Source organism: Brassica napus, chromosome C1, assembly GCF_020379485.1.
Source record: "Brassica napus cultivar Da-Ae chromosome C1, Da-Ae, whole genome shotgun sequence".
Lineage (NCBI taxonomy): Eukaryota > Viridiplantae > Streptophyta > Magnoliopsida > Brassicales > Brassicaceae > Brassica > Brassica napus.
The window spans coordinates 18218209-18239362 of NC_063444.1; the positions used below are offsets into that span (position 1 = coordinate 18218209).

Sequence of the window (21154 nt, forward strand, 5' to 3'; positions counted from 1 at the left end):
AAATTTGTTTCAAAAAGATACATATTTTATATTTCCAATGTAATTTTTGTCAATTAATAATGAGAAATTGTGAAGTTCAAGAATATTAATTGCATTTCTTAAAATCTTATTGGTTTAAAATATAGAAAATATAAAATTACAAAAACTATGCATTTATAGCTAAGTTTTAATATGTGTTATTAAAAAGTGTGAAAATTCTAAAACATAGATTTTTTAGAAACGGATGGAGCAATATATACCAATGTAGAATTGAAAACAAAATGTTTATATAAAAATAAATGAAGATAAACATCCGCGAGATCTAGTTAGACTTTAAATCTATAAACTCGGACATAACACTTCAAATAGATATCATGTTATAAACACGACATTTAATACGTTCAAAAGAACAAACACAAATGCTATATATGAGATAGATGTTCGTATACCCCCAGTAAAAGTTTTTCTTTTATGAAGCCGATCCTGCAACTCGCAAGCAGCCTCTTCAAACTGTGGTTTCGTAGACCATACCCTCCATTCAAAAAGTCTCGCAACAACAAACCATCAAAATAACGGGTTGACCTCACTTGTTTCACCTTGAATTTCAATTATAGTGGTTTCCTCTAATTTGAAAGTTTCTTTGTAACGAACTTTGTTTTCTTTTGTATCATCCAATAATAGTATCTTAAAAATCTATATATATATATTATATATATAAAGTTGGTTTTTTTCCCTTCTTATGACATGTGGAATGGGGGTTTGTTGACAAGTGTTTTCATTTTTTTTTTTGTATTTCAAATCTTTTTTCTTTTAGATTATTGCAATTTGCTCCATCAAATTCTAATTGTGTGTAATCCTTCTCACAATTATTGGTCCCTAAAAATCAAGAAATAAATAAAATATATTTTAAATATTTAATTTATTCACAACTATTGTATTATTTTTACTAATTTTTATTATTTCATTTACAAATTATATATTTATTTCACTATTAATATTATAAGATAATCAAACTAAGAATAAGAAACTAGAGCACCAACGCAAATAACCAAGAAAGCGGGCCAGAGGGAGAATAATAATCGAAAGGCCAAAGCTACCAAGAAGCATGAAGATATATGTCTAAAACACCGAAATCACAACCAGTAACTAAAAGGTAAGAAACACCTCACAAACTAAACAAGAACATACAAGACGGCCATGCAAGTGAAAAACCACAAATCTCTGGATAGAAGGGACTAAAGCTCCAAGAGACTAACTCCGCACACTTATACCAAGGGAAACACGGAAAGAAAAGAAACAACGTGAGGGAGGGAGAATGGAAGATAACCACCGAGAAATCAGAGACTAAACTTGAAACCATAATAACATTCCAAGCCCACATAGCATACACGAATGAAAACATTTTCCAAACCTTGAGTGGGAAACATGGTGAAAGGGAGAGCCACCAGAGATGCGATGAAAGCTACAAAGAGATGCGAGAATAGAAAGGGAAAGGGAAACAAAACGAAACCAACAAACTATGGAGCCGTTCTCGAGCTATGAAAGAGAACATAGACGTCAAAACACCAAAAACTAGATCTTAAAAACTATGACGAGCAGAGACTATTGACGGTAAGCCAAAGACGAGGAATACAACATCAAAGACGACTAAACTTTGACCCAACCAAGGAGATGCAGTTCCTAACATCAGCTGAAATCTAAGGAAGAAGAGAAGCAGTCAATATTGACGGGAACAGTCTACAATGCCGTGAGAATCAACCGAACAACTGAAAACTCATAAACTCGATCTACAACAAATACCATATAATCTCAAGGGTGGATAAGACAAGGAAGAACAAAAGAAAGAGGTGAGTCTTTTTCCGGTGATGGTGAGAAGCACTGCACACCAGAAAGGTAACGAAATACATAGACGGTAACGGCTCATGGTCAAAATATGGAGAGAGGGCAAAAAACATCTTAAAAGTTATAATTTTCAAAAATATGAAAAAAATATAATACCATTTTGACGCTGAAACCGTTAATCTTAAAATCAACAAATGCGTAGATGCAAAATTATTGAAATTCAATATTCTTTTACGTTAGAGGCTCACTTCACTACTAACAAGTACTATACACACTACAACACATTATTCAAAAAAACAAACACAAAGTATATTAACCTATCACCTACTACTACATAACATACTAAAAATACCAAATAATGCTCTTAACAAATAATAACGACAACATAATTACATTATCCAAAAAATCATGCTCTTATCAATAATAAAACAATATTCCGCGCGAAACGCGACATTCCCTAGTATAAAAATAAAGAAAGGGTTGTTTGTTAATTTTAATTGTCGTTTTTCGTTTTGAATCTTTTTTAAGAAATAACACTTCTCTAAAATGGAATTGTAAATTAGTATCGTTGAAATTCTCCTTCTTTCAGTATAGAATCATTAATACAAAGTTTTGTACATTGTTGATCCGAACTATGTGAATGATATTTTGAATACGTCTCGTCTCCTCTTTTATTGAGTGGAACTTGTCTTAGTGATGTATGGCCTCGTTGAATTGTGCTAGTGGGACACCACTCGAGGTAGACATATTTCTCTGGGAAGATAGTTTAGATACGCATAATAATTTAATTCATCGTCTATCTATAAAGTAAAAACCGATATAGAAACTATTTCAATACTCGTAAAGATGTTAGGTGAATATATAGATATTGTTATAAGATAAACTTTGAAATGATCCTCCACTCCTTTACCAACTCAAGCACTATAATCATCTATTCATCAAGCACTATGATCATCTACTCATCAACCACTATGATCACCCACTCATTTACCAAATCAAGCAACATCTTTGATATTTTATGTATTGTTGCTTACTATAAATACCGTCACTCATCTCACTCTTTTGTACACAATTACATCTTCTTCTTCTTCCTTATAATAAACTCTTTCTCTCATATTAAGTGTTATTTGCTTCCTACGGGTATTGAATTCTACTCTTATTTAAATTTCCCGATACTATAAATTATAAGTTATTTCATAACACGTTATCAGCACGATCACTCTGCGATTCGGTAAAATTTATTTGTATCATTTATACCCTGTTATAATGGTCGGTATACCGCCTCTACTATTATTTATATCATGTTATAATGGCCGGAATACCGCCTATATTATTTACTAGTAATTTAATTTATTTATTGGTCGGCCGAGCCGCCTTATATCCTGTTTATTATTTATTGGTCGGCCGAGCCGCCTTATATCCTGTTTATTATTTATTGGTCGGCTGAGCCGCCTTATATTCTGTTTATTATTAATTGGTCGGCCGAGCCGCCGTATAATTTATTTATTATTCTGCATTGATCGGCTGAGCCGTCGCATGATTTGTTGTCATATAACATAAATATTTCATTGTCATAATTTTTCACTTTTATGAAATTTTATAGATTTGATTGACCGTTTAATACGATATTTTCAGACTAATTTTTGGTGCACTCGATTTAACCCCAACGGTCACAAAGAAATTTTTTCAAAAATTTCCCCTTTCTCCAACGGTCATGAACAGTAATTTTCATCTATAAATACAACTCATTTTCACTCCATTTCATCATCCAAAACATTTCATCTTCTCTCAAAAATTTCAAATCGCTCTCCTCCGATTTTTCATTTCAAGAAAGATGATTCGCGCACTTTTGTTTTTATGTGCCATTTTTATTTGTGTTTCTATTTATGGTTTATTCGTTGGAGAATTTACTCCGAGTGAATTTAAGATGAATATCGGTTTAATTTTATTTACATCGCTTCTCCTTGTAATTGCTTGTATGATTAATGTAAACGGTTTTTAAATTATGAAGTTCTAATAAAATTACTATTTTGTGTTTTAGAAATACAAATGGCAAACATCGAGAAACTCCAGTTCCCGGCTCTAAAAGTAACCGGCGAAAACTATGTCAGATGGGTCACAAATGTGAAACCTTATCTTGTAATAAAAAAGATATCTGAAGCTATAAAAGTCGGTAACAAATCGCCACCCGAGCATATAGCTGAGGCGATAATCTTCCTGAAGACGCACTTAGATGAGAATCTAACTCACGACTATGGAGACGTTGAGGACCCAACTGTACTATGGCAAGCCTTGAAAGACAGATTCGATAATCAAAAGGAAATCAATCTCCCTCACGCTCTTGAAGAGTGGAAAACCCTGAGGTTTCAGGATTTCCAAAGGGTTAGAGATTACAATTCCACTATCTTGAGGATAGTTGCACAATTAAAATATTGTGGTAACCCTGTCACCGAAGCAGAAATGCTTGACAAGACATACAATACCTTCCACAAAGAACACAACGTCTTATCCCGAATTTACAGAAAATGTGGGTACACCAAATTTTCTGAATTGATGGTAACACTCATGTTGGCTGAAAAGAACGATGAGTTACTAATCAAAAACCATAATTCCCGACCCACGGGAGCCAAGGCATTTCCCGAAGTGAATGCTACGGCGGTAGAATATTCGGGAAGGAGAAACCATACCAATCGAGGTCGTGGTCGGCGTTTCAACAACAAACGTGGAAAGCCTTACTATCCTAAAAGTATTAGATCTAACAAATGGGTTAGATCTGAACAACCTCATAAAGGCAAAGAAACCGAAGAGGATACCACAAAGAAAAGTGAGACTGTATGTTACAGATGTGGATGTAAAGGACATTGGTCCCGTACCTGTCGTACTCCCCCACATTTGTGCAAGTTATATCAAGAATCCATAAAAGGAAAGGCTAAAGAGGTGAACCTCACGGAAAACGTTGAAGGGACCTCATACCTTGAATCCTCTGATTTCGCAAATGAGCTGGACTAGAATACTCTTGAAGAGTACGGAAATGTTTCTAATAAGACTGCTGAATAGTCCTCATTTGTAATGTATAATAATTATGTTTTCAAAGAATAATGTTGTTTTAACAACAATATATGTATAATTATTGTGTGTTTTCTTTATATAATCAATGAATAAATTTCACGTTTCACTTTTATTTAATGTTTATGATAATTTCAGAAATGGATCAAAATACTAATGGAGCAAAATCCAAGAAACGGATTCGTGAAATATGCATACCAGATAGTGGAACAACGCACACTATTCTGAGACAAAAGAGATATTTCTCTGATATAAAACCGACAAGAATTGTCGTCAATACAATATCAGGTCCTGCAGACGTGATTGAAGGAACTGGTAAAGCAAACTTTACTTTGCCGAATGGAACAAAATTTTCCATAAATAATGCTTTATACTCTCCGAGTTCTAAAAGGAATTTGTTGAGTTTTAAAGACATAATCTTCACGGATATGATACTCAGTCTGCAACTGAGGATGGAAAGAAATACATGTATGTAATTTCTGAAAAATGTGGCAGAAAACACATATTGGAAAAGTTTCCAGAACTTCCTTCGGGATTACATCATACTTATAACGATGAGATCGAATCAAATCTTGTAGTAAAACGGAACCCAGAAGAGTTCACGTTATGGCATGATCGCCTTGGCCACCCAGGCACTACAATGATGCGTAAAATCATAGAAAGTTCACATGGTCATCCATTGAAAATCCAGGAGATTTCTCAAGGGAATAAAATGACATGTGTTGCATGTTCTCTAGGAAAATTGATCGTAAGGCCATCGCCAACCAAAATCGATAAAGAATCACCAAAGTTCCTTGAAAGAATTCAAGGTGATATATGTGGACCGATACATCCACCATGTGGACCATTCCACTATTTTATGGTATTAATTGACGCATCCAGTAGATGGTCACACGTTTGTCTATTATCATCTCGAAATGTGGCATTTGCGAGATTTCTAACTCAGATAATCAAACTGCGAGCACAGTTTCCTGATTATACTATTAAAAGAGTTAGACTAGACAACGCTGGTGAATTCACATCCCAAGCATTCAATGACTATTGTATGGTAATGGGAATTGAAGTTGAACATTCGGTTGCTCATGTTCATACGCAAAATGGTTTGGCTGAATCTTTAATTAAGCGTCTGCAATTGATTGCAAGACCATTGATCATGAGATCAAAACTTCCAACCTCTGTATGGGGACATGCCATTTTGCATGCAGAAGCACTCATTCGGATCAGACCGAGTGCATACCATAAGTATTCCCCACTACAGTTAGCGTTTGGTCGAGAACCAAACATTTCCCACTTTAGAATCTTTGGTTGTGCGGTATATGTGCCTGTAGCACCACCACAACGAACAAAGATGGGACCACAAAGAAGGTTGGGAATATATGTTGGTTGTGATTCTCCATCAATTATAAGATACCTAGAACCACAGACTGGTGACGTCTTTACAGCACGTTTTGCTGATTGTCATTTTGACGAAAATGTATTCCCAGTTCTAGGGGGAGAAAACAAAAATGTTGGAAGTGATATAAAATGGAGTGTACCATCATTGTTATATCTTGATCCTCCTTCTAAAGAGTCAGAACTAGAAGTTCGACGAATTATGCATTTACAGAGTATAGCTAACCAGCTACCTGATGCATTTGCAGATACCAAGACGGTAACTAAATCTCATATACCAGCTGCAAATGCTCCTGCTCGTATCAAAATGCCAAATGAACAAGAAAAGGAGGATGACACACGAGAGCCAAAAACACGCCTGAAGCGTGGTAGACCTGCTGGTTCTAAGGATAAGAATCCTAGGAAACAGAAGAAAGCTGAAATATATGATGCACCCAAAATAGCAGAAAATATTTTGGAAGAAATAAATGATAAGGACTCTGATGAATCAGAGCATCATGAATCGAAAGATAATCATGAGATTTCTATTAATTACATCCATAATAAAAGGATATGGAATAGAAATGAACAAAATGACCTTGATGATGCTTTCTCATATATCGTGTCAAGTGAGGTAAATGAAGATACCGATGATCCAGAACCGAAATCCATATATGAATGTCAAAAGAGACATGATTGGAATAAATGGAAAGAAGCAATACAAATCGAACTTGATTCGCTTAACAAACGAAAAGTGTTTGGATCTATTGTACTCACACCTGAAGATGTGAGACCAGTTGGGTACAGATGGATTTTCGTTCGAAAACGAAATGAGAAAAATGAGATTACAAGGTATAAAGCTCGCCTTGTAGCCCAAGGATTTTCTCAAAGACCTGGTATTGATTATGAGGAAACATATTCTCCTGTAATGGATGCGATCACATTTAGATTCCTGATGAGTCTAGCCGCTGATAAAAATCTTGAGATGCGTCTCATGGATGTTGTTACAGCTTATCTATACGGATCATTAGATACTGATATCTACATGAAAATCCCTGATGGATTTAAAATGCCAGAAGCATTAAGTTCCAAACCTAAAGAGTTATGTGCAATAAAATTGCAAAGATCATTATATGGGTTAAAACAATCTGGACGTATGTGGTACAATCGTCTCAGTGAACATTTAACAAAAGAAGGATATGTGAATGATCCTATATGCCCATGTGTTTTCATCAAGAAAACAACATCCGGATTTGTGATAATCGCGGTATATGTTGATGATCTAAATATTATTGGAACTCAAAAAGAAATACAAAAGGCATCAGACTATCTCAAAGGAGAATTTGAGATGAAAGATCTTGGACAGACACAGTATTGTCTTGGCCTACAAATAGAACATTCACAAAATGGTATATTTGTGCATCAATCCACATACACTAAAAGAGTGTTGAAACGATTTAACATGGATAAATCAACTCCTCTTAGCACCCCAATGGTCGTTAGATCACTTAACATTGAAAGTGATCCATTTCGACCACCTGAGGAAAAAGAAGAGATACTTGGTCCGGAAGTACCATATCTAAGTGCAATTGGAGCGTTGATGTACCTTGCAAATTGTACACGGCCTGATATATCATTCACTGTTAATCTTCTAGCAAGATTTAGCTCATCTCCAACACGAAGACATTGGAATGGAATTAAACATGTCTTTCGTTACCTACAAGGGACTATTGATTTAGGCTTATTTTACCCTAAAGATTCAAATGGTCAAATGGTTGGTTTTGCAGATGCAGGATATCTTTCAGATCCACACAAAGCCCGATCGCAAACAGGATATGTTTTTACGATCGGAGGCACTGCTATATCTTGGCGTTCTCAGAAACAAACGCTTGTGGCTACCTCTTCAAATCATGCTGAGATCATCGCACTCCATGAAGCAAGTAAAGAATGTGTATGGCTAAGATCAATAAGCCAACACATTTGTTCAAGTAGTGGGATTGACAAAAGTACGGGGCCAACTATTCTATATGAAGACAATGCAGCATGTGTTGCTCAAACGAAGGAAGGATATATCAAAAGTGATAGAACAAAACATATACATCCAAAGTTCTTCTCATACACTCAAGAGCTCGAGAAGAAGAAAGAGATTGAAGTAAGATATGTCCGATCATGCGACAATGCAGCCGACCTCTTCACAAAATCACTCCCTACTTCGGTATTCAGAAAACATGTCCATAACATTGGAATGCGTCATCAGAAGGATCTATGACTGCTCAATCGAGGGGGAGCTTACGTAGTTGTACTCTTTTTACCTAACTATGGTTTTTCCCATTGGGTTTTCCTAGAAAGGTTTTTAACGAGGCAACAAAGACGTTAAGCGAGAGCGGAGAGTGACACCGGTCCCCAAGGAGAGTGTTACGAAACTTAATACAAGATGGATGATCAAGGGGGAGTGTTATAAGATAAACTTTGAAATGATCCTCCACTCCTTTACCAACTCAAGCACTATAATCATCTACTCATCAAGCACTATGATCATCTACTCATCAAGCACTATGATCACCCACTCATTTACCAAATCAAGCACCATCTTTGATATTTTATGTATTGTTGCTCACTATAAATACCATCACTCATCTCACTCTTTTGTACACAATTACATCTTCTTCTTCTTCCTTATAATAAACTCTTTCTCTCATATTAAGTGTTATTTGCTTCCTACGGGTATTGAATTCTACTCTTATTTAAATTTCCCGATACTATAAATTATAAGTTATTTCATAACAGATATGATTATAACATAAATTTTCTTATGTTGATCGATAATTATTTTATTTTGAATTCATATTTCAGGAGGTCATAAAATCTTCTTGTTTTAAAAAAATACACAATATAAACGTTGTAAGTTCGTGATTAAGAAAACCTTTCAGCGTGATTATACGTATGAACCCTACAACATGGACAAGGTGCGTTATATTTCTATAATTTTGTAACATTAGAAGTTGTCCACACGCAAACTTGTGTATATCTTTGTCTTACTTTACGTTTGCTACAATAGTACAATACGAGACTTTCTAAAAAAATGGCTTCCTCACATTTGCAAAGAGCCATAGAGAACCCAACTCTTGAGCTCAAAGTTGTATCAGCCAGTGGCCTCAGCCATGTTGATGCCACAGACGAGATGGACGTATACGCCGTCGTTTCAATTAACGACGACAAGAAACAAGCGGCCAAAACACCCATCGACTATGATGGTGGTCCAAATCCGACGTGGAACCACACCATTAAGTTAACCGTCAACGAAGAAGCAGCCCGTGAAGGCCTTTTAACTCTCAAGGTCGAGTTGTTTAGTTATTGGCTCAAAGGGAAGGATGACCTTTATTTAGGAGACGTCGACATCTCGGTTCATGAGCTTTTCGACTCAACCCCGCTTCCACCGTTTGCAAACGGTAACGTCAACAAAATGAAGTCGTTGACTTTCCCTATCAAAGTCACAGAAGGAGGAGGTACCAACGCAAAGTTAAGCCTCTTGTACCGGTTTAAACCAGTACCGATTAAGGATTCGTATCCTCTGGCGCCTCAGGATCATTCTCCATCGATTGGTCAACCCGTTTATCCACACTCGGATCAAACCACCACGACTAAACTGATCCTAGAGATTGTGATCAAATTAGCCAAAAACATCGAAGATGTCAACGCCTTCTTGGCCATGGATGTATATGCTTCGGTTGCAATCTGTAAGGATAGGAAAGTTAAGGATAGGATCAATACACCTGTAGCTTTCTCCGCCAATACAAACCCTAAGTGGAACCAGAAGATTAAGTTTTTAATCGATGAAAAATTAGGTCAAGAAGGGCGTTTGATGCTCCTCGTTGAGTTGATGAGCCACAGGCCTTTACTTGGTGATAAGGAAATCGGATCTGTCAGGCTTCCGATTCAACAACTATTAAGCTCAAATCCGTCTTCATCATCAGCCAGTGGTGATGCTAACGGTATGAAGTTGGAGACGCACGCTTTGACCGGTCCTTACGGGAAGAAAGGTGTCGTGAGCTTCACGTATAGGTTTTTTGCAGAACAAATTAGAGTTGCAACGGTTCCAACACCATCTACAACATCCCAACCATATATTATGTATCTAGCGGCCAAGCCTCATTCACTTTCGTCCTCGGATCCGGTTCAGGTGACCACCAGTTATGTGGCTGTTCAACAAGGTGTAAATAGTGGGCCAAGCAACGGTCTAGTACCAATATATATGCCGCCTCAATATCCATCACATGAATATCAACAATATTCACCACGGAAGCAGCGGCCTCAAGCGCAACCGCAGCCACCACCACAACGTTCGCAGCTTAAACCACAGCCTCAGCAGCAGTTCTCTCAGTCACTACCGGATACACAAGAAGCATAGATTTGTAGCATTCGTGCTACATTAACGTATGGAATAAAATGTTCTCAACTTGATATTTATTTTTAACTGCATTGGACTACTTTTTTCCTTCTGAATTTGTAAGAAATAGTCTCCTTATATTTTCAGTTCATTTGTGGTGTTCCTCATTTCATTAGCTTGAAGTTCAATAAAATACAGTTCTTCCATAACTCCATTTTCCCCAAAAAAGTTTAAATCACACTTTTACATATATATAACACTCCCTGTTTCATTTTTCCATTTCCACTTTCGTTTCTTATTCATGTTACTAGTCACTTTCTTATTCTCTGTCTTTTTGTTTGTGGAAATGGAACTGGTCTTATGAGAAATAGTCGAAAACCAGCATCTTATCACTTTTGGAAATAGTCTAATTAATGTACACAAATTTGATCCAGCTATTATGAATTTCCAAATTCTATATAAAAATTTTAATTAAAAAAACTATTCTATTAAAACAGAACCACTGTTTCAAACATTAATTTTACGTGGTATATTACGAAATATGCCTTTAGAATTTTAAGTTTTACTATAGAATTTCATTATGATTATAATTTATTCTAAATATGTATTTATATCAAAACTATACAACTTTTCAATTGAAAAATTCTCTGAAATAATCTTTTTAAGTTTTTGTCACAAAAATAGTTGTCAAAAAAATAGTTCTTAAAGAGGAAAATGACCACAAATTTTTTAAAGTAAAAATACAGTTATACCCTAGGGTTAACTAATTTAGAATTAGAGTTTGGAGTTAAGGGATGAAGTTTTGAAGATTGGATTTCAAATTTTAAAAATTAAAAATTAAAATTAAAATTTTCAAAATAAAAATGCTTATTTTGGTCATTTTTTTCCTTGTAGACTATTTTTGCGACAAATATTTTTTTTAAAAAAAACCCTTTGACAGATTTGCCTATTTTAATTTCATCTGGTTCAGCCGTCGGGGACTCTAAAGTACCTTATCAATAAATCATCTAAACACCACACCCGGCGATTATTCACCAATACACTCAACCATTTGGACAATAAATCTTATTATTCTTTTTATACTGATTAATAGACCTAAACATGATTTCCAACACCTAACTGCTTGTATATAGAGTAAGACATTATTATTGGATTAAAAAATTTAGAATATAAATTATAAAATATATATTGATTTAAATTAGCTAGTTACAATTTTATTTTTGAAAAATATATATTCAAAATTCTAGTGGATATATATGTATATATATATATATATGTATATATATATATATATGTATATATATATATATATATATATATATATATATATATATTTACCTGAAAATACGTTAAAAGCATATATACAGAAATATTTTATATAATCTCAAATATATACATATATATATTAAAAGTGGGATAATTTTGGCTAATTAAATACATATACTTTTGTATTATACAATTTTGTTTTGTTAATTATAAATTGAAAAGACTATTAAGAAAAAATGAAAATTAGACAACAATTTAAATTCAATAAAAGTATTTTATAATTCTGTTCAAATAATTTTTTTTTCTTGTTCAAATAATTTTTTTTCTGTTCAAATAATATTTTTTCTCTTCAAATAATTTTGTATTATATATATATATATATATATATAATTTGATACAAAAGATCATTAAGCTTTAAAAAGAAATTCCAAATTGGAATAATGATAATGATAATAAGATATAATAATTTTAGTTTTATTTTTTTATCACAATAAGAGTACAAAGAAAATCTTAGTACGAATCCGCGAAGGATGAGTTTTTAGTGTCTAGCCAATAAGGCACCGACGTGTTCACAAACGAGAAAACACGGTTTCTTGTTCGAGCGTGTCTTGCAAGGAAGTCCGCTTGAGTGTTACAGGATCTGGGTTGATAAACCACTTTTCCGCCTTGATAGGACGCCCAAAGAGCTTTAAACTCGGTAAGTTCAGCTGCAAAAGCTGGCCAGTCTTCTGGTGTTGTGATCATTTTGACTAATTCTTGGGAATCAGTAACAAAGTAATCGCAGAACCGCAGATGGCGAGATAAACATTTCAATGCCCATACTAAGCTATTTAACTCGGTATGTAGTGGTGAAATTAGCTTATGGCAACTTTGAAAGCCTAGGAGATCTATTACTCCATCTTAAAGTTGTAAAATCCATCCTACCCCACTCGTGAATCCATCATTCTTCCATGATCCATCTACATGGCAAGTAAATGTAGGTAGGTCTGGGGGGTTCTTTGGTATGAGTACTGTGGCATTGTCGCCTGATTCGGTTTCCTCATTGGCCATGAACCATGCATTACACTCCTTTAATGCTAAATCTGTTGTATCCACTGGTGAGAAATCTCGTCATTATAGAGTTTTTTGATTTCGTGATTTCCATATAACCAGATAAGCTAAGGAAAGACTCTGGTTAATTCCTCCATATCTCCACCGATATTGTCCTTGCAAGCAGGTAGTTTATATTGGTGTAGAGATTCTATGACGGAAATACCTCTGGTGCCGATGGAACCGTTGACAGGGCCCAACATTGCATAGCTGGAGGGCATGTAAAAATCATATGATTAATTTTTTCCTCCGTATGACCACATCTTGGGCAGCTAGGATAGTTCCCAATATGTCTCTTAAAAAGTCTTTTGTTTACTGCTACTGCCTCCAATAAAATCTCTATAATATTATTTGAGAAGTCAGTTTCCTATGTGTTGAATTCACGTTAACTCTCACGATGGTTGATTACACTGATACCCTTAATGAATTAAAAATATTACATTTAAATACTATTATTGATTTTTTATTTAGTTTCCTTTTTAATTTTTTCCAAATAATATATATATAATAAAAAGGAAATATTTATAAAGTTTAAAAAGAAAATTTAAAAACGAAAGTATATGTATATATAATATGATTTCATTAAAAAAGAAGGTTCATAAAATAGTAATATTTTATTTAAAAAATATTTATAAATAACATAAAATATACATGTGAAGTAATAAAATAGTTTCTTTATATCTATATTTTCTTATATTAAAAATATATATTTGTATATAATGTGAATACCAAAGCAAATCAAGTAACTACATAATATTTTAAAATAGCATAACACTATATACTTTAATGAGGGAGATATATTTTATCATTATTAAAATTATATGTTTTCTTAATATATAATTTGCTTTTAAATTTTTATCTTTGTAGAACTTAATATATAATCAAGGTACCAAAGAAAATCTGAATTCTCATTTTAATATTATTTAAAAAAAATTCAATTTACCATTCAAAAAATCTAAGGCATAAAATTATTTAGAATTTATAAAATATTTTAATTATGGTAAATATTAATATGTGTTCTTGAACTTTCAAAAATGTATGAGTTACTTATGTATGTACTTATATATATGCATGAGACTTTAGAGTATTATCGTTATATTAATTTATGTAATTTTGAATCAGACACTTTAGTTTTATTTTATTTTATTCTAAGCACAATATATCTTAAGGTATACATAATTTTCCTAAAATATATTTACATATTTACATAATTTACCTTAATATATAATCAAGATACCAAAGCAAATTTGAATTCTCATTTTAAAATTATTTAAAATAAATTTCAATTTACCATTCAATACATCTAAGGCATAAAATTATTTAGAATTTATAAAATATTTTAATTATGGTAAATATTAATATGTGTTCTTGAACTTTCAAAAATGTATGGGTTACTTATATATGTACTTATATATATGCATGAGACTTTAGAGTATTCTCGTTATATTAATTTATGTAATTTAGAATCAGACACTTTAGTTTTTTTTTATTATTATTCTAAGCACAATATATCTTAAGGTATACATAATTTTCGTAAAATATATTTACATATTTAAGATAACAACCAGCCTAAATGAAAATAAGAAAATTAATGAAAATTTTAATATATTTAGAATAAAACATTTAATAGTTGAATTCAGAAAAATTGATGTAATCGAATATATCCAAATGATAACTAAATCAACTGTAAAAAAAAACCGACTGTAAAAAAAATCCGACTAGATATAACATATCTAAAATAATATGTCTAACTAAAGTAATATAATATTATTAATATAAGTTATGCACACAAATTATAAATTAAAAATAAATTAAAAATAAATAGTAATCAATTATTATAATATATTTACTTTATAAATATTTATATCTGTGCATGAGCACGGGAAAATCACCTAGTTTTCCATAGGAAATGGCTAAATTCTTTCCCAGTTTTGATTTGCCAATTTTTTCCTTCAGTGGGTTAAGAGAAGGCAGCTGGTTCCGAAATATCGTCTTATTATCTGGTTTAGATCTTGCAAGCATATAGCCTGATTTGACCGAGTATTTACCAGATATAGATACGTTCCAGCAATATCCGTCCGGTTTGGGATTTCTGCTGAGATGTAAACTACGTACCTATGGGATATCATTAGGATGTAGCAGGTTCCTGAGTTTGTTACTATCCCATTCCTTTTTGACAAGATCGATTAGGTCAGACACTCTAAGGGTTGGGTTGGAATTGTGGCCAATCATTGGAGGCCTAGCGGTCTCGTCTGGTAACCACGGGTCTTCCCAAACAAGAGTATGCTCCCCTGTTCCAATTGTGCGTCTGATGCCTTGGTTGACTAGGTCCTTTGCTGCCATAATACTTCTCCAGCCATAGGATGGTCTCGAGGCTTTTGGTGCTTTGAAGGGGTGGGAGTTCCTGAAATATCTTCCTTTAAGAACTCTTGTAAGTAAGGAGTTTGGATTTTGTTCCAATCGCCAAAGTTGTTTAGCCAATAAGGCTAGATTAAATTCTTCGAGCTCTTGGAAACCAATCCCTCCTTCCTTCTTAGAGAGACATAGTTTATCCCAGGCTATCCAATGCATACCTTTTGAGTTAGAGCCAGAGCTCCACCAAAAATTTGACGTTGCACTAGATATTTTTTTACACAGTCCCTTAGGGAGAAGGTAACACGACATTGGGAATGTCGGAGCAGCTGATGCTACAGATTTAATCATGACTTCTTTCCCGGCTCTAGAGAGATATTTTGCTTTCCAAATGCTGACCTTCTTATGGAGGCTGTCTTGAACATAAGCAAAAACCTTAGTTTTGGAGCCTTTGAGTTGTTCTGGTATGCCTAAGTACATCCCATTGCCGCTTTCAGTAGTGATTCCTAATATGTTCTTCAAGTTTTCCATATTTTCTGGAGGCACTTTTTTCCCGAAAGTAATGGTTGATTTATCGAAATTAATTCTTTGTCCAGAGGCATTCCCATATGAGTCTAGAACGTTGAGCAAGCTAGTACGTTGCTCTGGAACTGCTTTTCAGAAGAAAAGACTGTCATCTGCAAATAGAAGATGAGATAACGGAGGACTTGCCTGTGCCACTTTGAGGCCAGTAATTTGTCCTAAATTTTCAGCCTTCCTTATGTTCGCAATAAGGACATCTGTGCAGAGGATAAATAGATATGGTGACAAAGGATCACCCAGGCGTAGCCCTCTAAAAGGAGTTATATGGCCAGTAGGATTTCCATTAATCAGTACACTGTAGGACACTGACCGTACACATCTCATGATCCATTGAATCCACTTTTATCTGAAACCCATTTTCCTCATCATAGCCTCTAAAAAATCCCATTCCACTCTATCGTAAGCTTTTGCTCATGTCAGTTTTAATTGCCAGGAACTCATTCTTACATTTATTATTGGTTCTTAGAGCATGGAAGGCTTCTTGTGCTAGGAGGATATTATCCGTGATAACGCGTCCTGCCACAAAGGCCGATTGGGTTTCCGAGACAATCTTTGGTAAATACCATCGCAGTCTCTGGCATAAGACTTTAGATATAATTTTGTAGCACACATTACAAAGGCTAATGGGCCGAAAATTAGTCATATCTCTTGGCCGCTCAGTTTTTGGGATAAGACAAATGTTTGTCTCGTTTAGTTTATTTTAAATAAATTTTAAATTGTAATGAATATATTATAGTATAAATTCACTTTTAGTTTTCAACTTGACCCAATTTATGCCTCTGTGCGTGACATGAAAATGTTTAAAATAATATTTCACAAACTCTGATAGTTTTAGGCCACAATTATCGCACGGATTTTAAGAGGATTTCTTCAAAAAAGCAATGCGTGGACCCCACCAAACCATAAAAACTGGTTCCAAAAGTCATGAAATAAGGACCGATACACTGTTCGCGGGCCCCACTGACACTTGGCAACCTGCGATTGATTCACTTTTTAATTTTTTCTTTTTTAGACAAAAATTTTTTTTTTTTAAGAACCGGAGAAACGGTTTTACCGTTAATGATGCTCTTATGATACATGAATTAGTCCGCCCTGTGTTACCTAAGCAATACATAAGCAAATGAAGAATTTTCAGCTTATTAAAATAAAATATCTCCTCTATAACATGGTGTTTGCTTGTCTATTGGTGGCCAATATGATGTATATTAATCAGTCTACGTTTTTTTGTTAATATAGTCTACGTTCTCTAGAAATGACAGTTATCTTATCTTTCATATAATATGGTAATACCAGAAAAATGTCCACGCAGTTGTGTGTTTTAAATACCATTCTCTTATCGAGACAAAACAGAAGGAGACTAGTTTTCCACAAAAATGTCTTCCCCACGGTTGCAAACAACGATGGAGAACCCAACTCTTGAGCTTAAAATCATATCAGCCAGTGATGTCAGCCATATCGATGCTACGGACAAGGTGGACGTGTACGCTGTCGTTTCAATGAAAGGCGACCATACTCAAACGAAACAAGCAGCCAAAACACCTATTGACTACGATGGTGGTTCCAACCCGACGTGGAATCACACTATTAAGTTCTCCGTCAACGAGAAAGCAGCGTGTGAGGGTCTATTAACAATCTACGTCAAGTTATTTAGCTATTGGCTCGAAGGAGAGAACGACCTTTACTTGGGAGAAGTCAACGTCTCTGTTCAAGAGCTTCTTGCCTCAAATCCACATCCGCCGTTTGCTAACGGTAACGTCAATAAAATGAAGTTGATAACTTACCCTCTCAGTTTCATAGGAAAAACAAAACCTAATGCAAAGCTGTCTCTCTCATACCGGTTTAAACCGGTTAATGATCTCTATCCTCCGACACCCGATTATTTATCACCGTTTAGCCAACCTATATACCCAAACCCAAATCCAACAGGATCATGTCAGCCAGTCATATACTCCCCTCAGTTACAAACCGCCACGGTGACAAAACTAGCCATAGAGCTCGTGATCAAATGCGCCAAGGACATAAAGAAAGTCAACGTCTTCGACGAAATGCATGTATACGCTTCGGTTACAATCCTCGAGGGCAAGAAAACAATTAAGCATAGGAGCAATACACCTATAGCTTTCTCCGCCTATCAAAACCCTAAGTGGGATCACGCCGTCAAGTTTTCACTCGACGAGGCATTAGCTCGAGACGGCCGTTTGTTTCTATTCGTTGAATTAATGAGCCACCGACCGATTTTAGGAGATAAGCATATTGGAGAAGTCAACGTATCAATTCAGGATCTTTTGAGATTGAATCCTTCATTGACAAAAGGCGTTGGTAGCGACATGATGTTGGTGACCGAGGATTTGTCAACTTCTTCTGGCAAAAAAGGGACATTGAGTTTCACGTATAGGTTCATCACGGAACAAGTTACAGTTCCCAAGCCTTCACCATCCACAAACCCTCAACCATTTATTATGTATCTACCGGTCTCGCATCAAGGAGCCTCGGGTTATGTCACTGTTCACCCAGGAGCCCATGACGGGTCAAGCAATGGTTTAGTACCAATTTGTATGGCACCTCCTTATCAGCCACATGGATACTATTCACCACATCAGCCGCAACCGCATACACATCAACAACAACAATCCCAGCTACCACCAGAGAAGTCGCAATGTCGACCAGTCTATGATACACAATCACATTCATATCAGTCATATGGAAACCAACAATATTCACCACTAGAACTACATTCACAACATCAGCTCCACATGCCACCTCAACAGCCGACAGAAGCACAGGCGCAAACTGAAGGCGCGAGACCACAAGTGAAGCCTCAAGGGGGTACCATGGCAGCGATAGGATTAGGGGCATCGGTTTTGGGACGAGTAGTAGCTGGAGCCTTAATAAGTGACATGATGTCCGGTGAAGCAAACATATACGAGGGTGCGGCTTGAAGGTGTTGGTTAATTTACTGCATGTGATGAATCCTTAATATGAAGTGAAATTCGGTTATTTGTTCTTTCTATTCTGCTAGTTTTTTGTTTGTTTTCGGTTTGTCTTGTGGGTTCTTTCATCTTTGTGTGTCCTTGCTTGTATGGTTTTTGTTTTTTTGAACTTGCCTCGCTTGTATGGTTTTTTTTTTTGCTAAATAAAAGGATTAAATCTGGATCTATTAAATACACAGACCTAACCCCTAGGTGGGAGGTGCAGCCCACGGATAGACCATCTCTCGGGTATTCAAATGGGCCGAAATGCAGTAGTCGATATCCGTGTAAGGTGACCAGGAAAATGTGATTTAGTTTCGCATGGTAGGTGGATCAAACTTTAAATGTGGTGACATCCCAAACCCTTTTCCTTACCACTTGACCACAAGCTCGCAGTCAACTTGCCTTGCCTGTATGGTTCTACATGGGAAAGTTGTAAAATGAAATTTGCTTTTACAGAGCATTACATTTGTGTTCAACATTAGTTACATTAACAAAGCCCAGTATGATACCTGAAATGAAACTAGTGAGGGCATGTATATATGTTCGATTTACATTTTTGACTCATAAGTCATAACTTCATAAAATTCATAAAACTTAAGAATAAAATGCTCATGAACAGTCGTCATCAAGAGGCTTCCATTGCTAGAAAAGAAAAAAAATTGTCGTAATTGTGCAACGTTTTTACGCTTATGTAAATTTTCTATTTCCTTTTAGGGTTTTACGACTTATCTTGAATGAGCTTTCTTTTCCTTTTTATATGTAATTTATGGCTATTCTATGTATATAGACCTCTTTATAATTGTTGATTTGATTTCTTCCGAAAAAGCTTCTTTGTTCTTTCAATTGTAGAGGCATTCGTTACGGATTCAAAGACTTCAAAACTTAATGTAATTTAGCACTTTTCGTATTATTAATGATTTTACTAAGTCAACTTTTGTTTTTTGGGTGTTAATTGAATATTTTTAAGTAGGGCAAGGGTTTTGTCTCGGGATGGAGAAAATGGAAGTATGGGCGATAAGAAAAAAGGATCAGAGAACAAAAAGGGAATATCCATAATAGTCAAATCTTTGTCAAAAAAATAAATCCATAGTTGCCTAGTTGATATCACGCCTTGTTGAGTCTATTACCGTATGCTATTCATCAGTTTGAAATGTTCAAAATACTGTATTTTTTTGTTCCTTTTAAAATAAATTCTGTTAGTTTCCTAATGGCAAAATTAAAAGAGATATTATTACGTGCGCGGCATATCACCATATGCTTAAATGCTTATCATATACTCGATGATTAATGAACAAGATAAATTAATACATTTCATCTGTTCCGAATGTAAAATATAACACAATTTGATAAGATAATAACTTTTGAATTTTTAGGTAAATATATGATTCCAATATAAACATTATTAATATACATAAAGTTTTTTTTTTAAATATAAACAATATATTATATAGTTTGTTTTGTTCACATTGAAGTTTATCTTTAATTCTTTTAAATTTAATTGAAAAATGTTGATGTTATTTTGTTATTTACAGCTAAAATGTATTTACATTCACAATACATATTTTCTACACACCAAATAATCAAATAAAACAATAAAAAATTGTATAGATAAAATTTAAACCATACATATATATAACGTCAAATCAAGTATTTTTCTTCTTTTTACATAAATAGATACTTCAAAATATATAATTATAATTTTTTTGTAAATTATTCCTATATAAATTATTAAAACATAAAAATTCCAATGTTATTAATTTATTGAGTTTTGACTGTATCTTAAGTAAATCATACAAATAGATGCTCAATTCTACATAAATAGTGGTGATACTTTTAGAAAAAAAAACATTGTGGGGTGGTATATTTAGAACAATAGTTTCAATAACTCTAAGCGAATGGTCAACTAAATATTCATCTTGTTAATTGGGTACTTAATATTTTTCTTTTGTCAAAATGTTTTCCTTTAGCCACCATAATCCAACGCACGAAACCACTAGTTAATCTAAGAAGTTTTTATATAAGTTAAAGTTATAATCTAAGAGCAAGTTAAAGTTATAATCTAAGAGCACCCTTAGGGCAGGAATATCGGGGGAAGGGGAGGAGTTTTAGTGGGTTTTTAAGGGGGATCCACAAAAAGGAAAAAACGGGTTGCAGAAAAGCTAGAATAAAGATCGCTGTTGGCTGGTTTTTTGCACTGTTCGCGAGCCCCACTGACACGTAGCGGCCCGCGGTTGATTGTTTTTTTTTA

General features: G+C 34.5%; 2 protein-coding genes across 2 annotated transcripts; both read left to right on the top strand.

Moving 5' to 3' along the window:
- The first annotated feature begins 9117 nt into the window (after positions 1-9117).
- On the top strand, positions 9118-10785 carry LOC106393173 (protein SRC2 homolog). The gene has a single exon (XM_013833903.3). The coding sequence runs from the start codon at positions 9341-9343 to the stop codon at positions 10664-10666; it is 1326 nt and encodes a 441-aa protein (XP_013689357.1). The 5' UTR covers positions 9118-9340; the 3' UTR covers positions 10667-10785.
- Positions 10786-16047: 5262 nt separating this feature from the next.
- On the top strand, positions 16048-20471 carry BNAC01G41900D (protein SRC2). Its single transcript, XM_013833905.3, has one exon. It carries the CDS (start codon positions 17308-17310, stop codon positions 18871-18873), a length of 1566 nt encoding a protein of 521 aa, XP_013689359.1. The 5' UTR covers positions 16048-17307; the 3' UTR covers positions 18874-20471.
- The last annotated feature ends 683 nt before the right edge of the window (positions 20472-21154 follow it).